Source organism: Rhinolophus sinicus, linkage group LG11 (assembly GCF_036562045.2).
Source record: "Rhinolophus sinicus isolate RSC01 linkage group LG11, ASM3656204v1, whole genome shotgun sequence".
Lineage (NCBI taxonomy): Eukaryota > Metazoa > Chordata > Mammalia > Chiroptera > Rhinolophidae > Rhinolophus > Rhinolophus sinicus.
Window position 1 is genome coordinate 15,028,183 of NC_133760.1, and position 6,218 is coordinate 15,034,400.

General features: G+C 39.5%; 1 protein-coding gene across 1 annotated transcript; it reads left to right on the forward strand.

Moving 5' to 3' along the window:
• The first annotated feature begins 1,549 nt into the window (after positions 1 to 1,549).
• Positions 1,550 to 3,227, forward strand: LOC141567708 (vomeronasal type-1 receptor 2-like). Its single transcript, XM_074316006.1, has 3 exons — positions 1,550 to 1,660; positions 1,708 to 2,055; positions 3,204 to 3,227. The coding sequence occupies exons 1-3, from the start codon at positions 1,550 to 1,552 to the stop codon at positions 3,225 to 3,227; spliced, it is 483 nt and encodes a 160-aa protein (XP_074172107.1).
• Positions 3,228 to 6,218: the final 2,991 nt, after the last annotated feature.

Here is a 6,218-nt window from a genome sequence, read left to right on the forward strand (position 1 = left end):
ATTGAACACAGCACCTTAAGCTGAGCTGCTGCTGAGCTCCTGGATGGTTCAGTTGGTTGGGAGTGCGTCTTCTCAACCACAAGGTTGCTGGTTCGACTCCCACAAGGGATGGTGGGCTGCGCCCCCTGCAACTAGCAACAGCAACTGAACCTGGAGCTGAACTGCACTCTCCACAACTAAGACTGAAAGAACAACTTGAAGCTTGAATGGCACCCTCCACAACTAAGATTGAAAGGACAACAACTTGACTTGGAAAAAAGTCCTGGAAGTACACACTGTTCCCCAAGAAAGTCCTGTTCCCCTTCCCCGATAAATATATTAAAAAAAATAGAACTGATGTATATGCCGAACTGAAACAACACACTTGTTAAGTGTATGTTTTAAACCTAACTGACATTTCATGTTCAATATTTTTTAAAGTTCTTAAGGTAAGGAATGTATTTTATGTACGGCATTTCTGAGTGGGGAAGAATGATTAGCAGTATACAATAGATTTCAATTGCCTTGATAAAGTACACCACTTATGTTCCTTCCTAGGATTTACTGGTCCTGAATAAACCTATTATCCTTTGGCTGGCCCGGTGGATCAGGTGGTTGGAGCTCCGTGCTCCTGACTCCGAGGGCTGCCGGTTCAGTTCCCACATGGGCCAGTGGGCTCTCGGCCACAAGGTTGCCAGTTCAATTCCTCGAGTTCCACAAGGGATGGTGGGCTCTGCCCCCTGCAACTAAGATTGAACATGGCACCTTGAGTTGAGCTGCCTCCCGGATGGCTCAGTTGTTGGTTGGAGCGCGGGCTCTCAACCACAAGGTTGCCAGTTCAATTCCTCGACTCCCACAAGGGATGGTGGGCAGTGCCCCCTGCAACTAAAATTGAACACAGCACCTTGAACTGAGCTACCGCTGAGCTCCCGGATGGCTCAGTTGGTTGAAGCGTGTCCTCTGAACCACAAGGTTGCTGGTTTGACTTCCCGCAAGGGATGGTGGGCTGTGCCCCCTGCAACTAGCAACGGCAACTGGACCTGGAGCTGAGCTGCGCCCTCCACAACTAAGACTGAAAGGACAACAACTTGATTTTAAAATAAATAAATAATTAATTAATTTTAAAAAAACAAACAAAAAAAACCTATTATCCTTTGATTGAATATCATACAGTGCCTTGGCAATGGGGATATTTGTTTCCCAGCCAGCAGGTGGAACACTAGGGAATACTGTACTTCTTTGTTACTACATCTTTATTTATTGTATTGGATGGGGTTAAGGCACACAAATTTGATTTTCAAAAACCTGATATTTGCCAACTGGTTTTTCTCTCTAAACGAATACTTGAGACAATGCAGCTTTCAGAATGAAATATTTCCTGAATATGTGTGCCTACATATTATTCTTTTTATCTTCACAGAATGACCGGAGGGGTGGCCCTTGGCACCACCTCTATCTTGAATGGCTTCCAGGCCATCACAAGTAGCCTCAGCAGCCCTCAGTGAAAGGTCTCAGGGTCAAAGCCCCCAAGTACATTGGCTTTTTAATTAACCTCTGACGGAACCTTCATATGCTGGTAAATTTTATTGTACCTATGTATATTACAGGCACAAGGGAAAGCAAAATCCCCACAGAGAAACAGAATTTGGGGTACTGTTCTGGCATAATTATTGACAGAACTGTGTGCTAATCACATTTAGTGATATTATCCTCCAATGATGTGTTGTTTTGGCTGTGATTTCGGCCACTGGCTCCATGGTGCTCAACGTGATAGACGTGAGGATGTCCTACACACTCACAGCAAAAAACTCTTATCAAAAAAAATGCTCACTAAGAACGAAGCCACATAGAGCATCCTCATCTGTCAGCATACTTGTCTCTTTTTACTCACGACCTTCATTCTTTACCTTTTATGTGTCTCACTTTGATAAACCCAGTTGGTTCCTGATGAATGCCACTCTACTTATTGCTGCAGGTTTCCCCACTCTCAGCCCCTCTGTGCTCAGCTACAGAGACCCCCATGTCTCTAGATTCTGCTTTGCCTTCTGCTCAAGGATCACACATTTCTCTAAGCTGGTCAGAGCACTATACAAGTTAGAGTTTATGCCTTTGAATATTGTTCATTTTAAAATTCATTCTCCCATTTATTTAAGAACTCACTATAATCAAATCAGATTGTGGACAGACTCAGAAACAAGACAGACTGAGCCGACCCCCAAATAATTTGTAACTTAGCAAAAAGCCAGGCATAAAACAAGGTCGGTATTCTCAAATTCATCTTGCGTGTGAGGATTCAATTTGAGAAATCCCAGTGCTCACATCTAACAAGGAGCTGAACAGAACTCAGTGCTTTCCTCTCAATCTTTTTCTTCAGGTATCCTTTTATCATCCGAGCCCTGCTAAATCTCTCCTATTTACCCCTATCTTCTTGAAGACGAGGGGAGGAAAACCTTCTACCGTGCAGAGCAATTTAACTCTTTTCATAGTTATGTATTCCAATTCCTACACTACAGATGCTATTCTAAATGAACATACAATTCTTAAAACTGATAATAATAACAGAAAGAGAAATGAAAAAAATCCCATTTACACACTTCATAGGCTACATAGATGCCTGACCACTGCACTATACACCTAAAGCTGAAGTTGAATAACACTGAATGTCAACTATAATTACATTGAATGTCAACTATGTAGTTGAATAATATTGAATGTCAACTATATATGAGGTGGAGTACAATATAGGGAATACAGTCAATGGAATTGTAACAGCTATATTTGCTGTCAGAGGGGTTGTAGATTGGGGGCGGTTATCACTTTGTGAGGGGTGTAAATGTCTAGCTGTTTGTAACGATGAGTGGGGAAATGAAGAGGAGCCCATGCCAAAGAGGACCCCATCAATTTATTTGGAAATATACAATAGCAAAACACAAAGGCAATCAGAAAATGTGCAATGACAGAAGGTAAAGGCAGTTAAGACTAAACTATACACATTACTAATAATATTATGCCAAAGAAGCTCACCAAACTCCAGTGAGGAGACAACACTGGAAAGGTCGGGAACCAAAGAAAAAGACCTCGCCAGGTCTGCGGCTAAAGACTGAGGGGTCCCCTAGTGCTGCAAGCTGCATGCAAGTTCCAATGCACTGCCAATTGAGGTCTGTCTTATATATTTCTTTAGATGCACGTTAGAGCCAATTTTCTTGTTCCTGCTTCCCCCTCAGGGAATGGCCAGTTCCAGCAGCTAATGTGATAAGGATATTGTTTATGTGGCTGAAGGGCGAGTTCATCTGGACAAACAACCTGCTGTTCCCACCTGGGGCCATCGGCCCAAGGCCATTTAAGGCTTGGCAACGAGTCTGTCATGTCCTCTTATATAACTTGGTTACTTCTCCTCATCTCTCCTCTGCCGGGAATGAGATGAGGGAGAAACAGACAAAAAGAAACAATGGAGTCATATCAGCCAATGAAGGGACATTTCCCTAACATCTTCCCCACATTATTACATTGTTTTGTACACCTGAAACCAAAACAGAAAGAAAAAAATCCATTTATAATTGCAATACATTATTGAAAGAAATTGAATAGGACATAAAGAAGTGGAAAGATATTCTGTGTTCATGGATTGGAAGAATTAACAAACATTGTTAAAATGTCCATATAACCTAAAGAATCTACTGATTCAATACAATCCCTATCAAAACCCCAATGGAATTTTTACAATCATAGAATTTAAATTCCTCAGATTTGTATAGAACCACAAAAGATCCCAAATAGCCAAAACAATCCTGAGAAAAAAGAACAAAGCTGAAGGTATCACACTCCCTGACTTAAAGTTATACTAAAAAGCATAATAATAAAAACAGTATGGTCTTAGCAGAAAAATGGACACACAGACCAATGGAACATAATTGAGAGCCCAGTAATAAACCCACGTGTATTTGGACAACTAATTTTTTACAAAGGAGACAAAAACATACAATAGAGAGAAAAAAAAGCCTCTTCAACAAATGGCACTGGGAAAATTGAAATGCCACACGCAAAAGAATAGAACTAGACTGCTATTTTTCACCATACACCAAAATTTACTCAAAATGAATGAAGGACCTAAATATAAGATCTGAAACAAAAAAATGAGTAGAAGAAAACATAGGTACTAAAAGTATGCACGTTGGTCTTAGAATGAATTTTATGAAATTGACTTCAAAGGCAAAGGAAATAAAAGCAAAAATAAATGAATGAGATTACATCAAACTAAAAGCTTCTGCATGGCAAAAGCTACCATCAACAAAACAAACAAAAAAAAACCAACTGAATGGGAAAAGATATTTGCAAATGATACCTCCAATAAGGGGCTAATATCCAAAATATATAAAGATCTCATACAACTCAACAACAATATAACAAACAATCCAACTTAAAAAATGGGCAGAAGGCCTAAACAGACACATTTGCCCCCACAAAACCATACAAATGGCCAACAGATATATGAAAAGTTGTTCAACTTCACTAGCTATAAGGGAAATGCGAATCAAAACCATAATGAGGTACTACCTCACACCTGTTAGAACAGCTATTGTCAAAAAAGACAACAAATAACAAGTGTTGGAGATAATGTGGGAAAAAAGGAACCATCATACCCTGCTGGTGGAAATGTAAATTGGCACAGCCACTATGGAAAACAATATAAAGAGTCCTCAAAAAAATAAGAATAGAGCTACTGTATGACACAACAATCCCTCTTGTAGATATCTACCTGAAAATTTTGAAAACATTTATCTGTAAAAGTATATGTACCCCTATGTTCAATGTAGCATTATTCATGATAGCCAAGACACAGAAATAACCTAAGTGTCCTTCAATGGATGATTGGATAAAGAAGATGTGATACATACATACAATGAAATACTACTCAGCTATAAGAAAGGAAGAAATACTGCCATTTGCAATGACATGGATTACTCTGGAGAGTATTATGCTAAGTGAAGTAAGTCAGACAGAAAATGACTATTATGCTAAGTGAAGTAAGTCAGACAGAAAATGACAAGAACCCTATGATTTCGTTCATATGTGGAATATGAAACAAAAAGTAACAGAAAAACAAACCTCATGGATAATAAGGACAACAGAATGGTGGTTACCAGAGTGGGTGGGGGTGGGGGGAGTATGAAGAGAATAAAGGGGGTCAAATACATGGTGATGGAAGGAAACTAGGCTTTTGGTGGTGAACATATAATAGAGTATACAGATGTTGTATTATAAAGTTGTACACCTGAAATTTATATAACGTTATTAATATATTACCCCAATAATTTTTAAAAAAATAAAAATCACTACATACAATTCATAAAGAAATATATAAAGAACAAAATTGCCATTTGCCAAAGCCATGCAAGCTAAAGTGGGATGACTTGATATGAACTTCAGAGAAATCACCAGTACAACTCATAGTATATGGACAGTCTTTATGCCTATTGCAGAGAAACCACCAAAGACATTCAAACTGCAGAACAGGAGAATCTATCAGACTGTCACTGCCTGCCTTCACTCCACCTGAAGATGCTTTGGGGGCAGACATCTAGCAATCTCAACTGGCTGCCTTCAAAACTCAGAAACTGAGTTTATAGTCTGCTTCAGTCATTAACCATTATTTTTCTTTTGTTTCTATAGCGACACCTCTTGTTAAATACATAATTGTTTGCACCATAGGCCTAGCTTTGGCAGCCTACCTGCATCTCCGTCTCCTGAAATGAGACACAACTGTTTAACTGAACTACTCAAGACTGAGACTAGTTTAATGAGATATGGAACAATCTATCAAACCAACTTTGGAAATTAAAACTTCTCAGGAAGTTGCAGAGGAGGGGACTGTGGCAGTTCAGAATAAGTCACCCCAAGATGTGCCTCTGTAGTATGCAGATTATTTTGCGCTAAAGGCAACCGAGACCCTATAGGCTGTTGACAAAAGAAAGTCCAAACCTATAGAAAATTTTTATAATTGAGGACTGGCCTGGAAGCAAGATCTCAACAGATTGAGAAAATGCTCCAGAGAATGGCACTTTTGCAGTTCATTTTATAGATACCGGATATATACCGGTAGAAACAAAGGAGAAAGCGTAAGGAAGGTTACATGAAACCCATTGATGGTAGATTAAGGAGGCAGGAGAAAGCAAAACGGGGAAATCTCTAGGGTTGGATAAAAAGTAAATGGAGAGTTACACACCTCTTTTACATTGGTA

Bases quoted from the DNA above. Each gene is read 5' to 3' on its own strand.
- LOC141567708 (XM_074316006.1), top strand. From the start codon at position 1,550: ATGCTGGTAAATTTTATTGTACCTATGTATATTACAGGCACAAGGGAA. The intron at 1,661-1,707 runs GTGTGCTAATCA...TGATGTGTTGTT, and splicing joins GCATAATTATTGACAGAACT to TTGGCTGTGATTTCGGCCAC. The intron at 2,056-3,203 runs GTCAGAGCACTA...CTTCCCCCTCAG, and splicing joins TCACACATTTCTCTAAGCTG to GGAATGGCCAGTTCCAGCAG.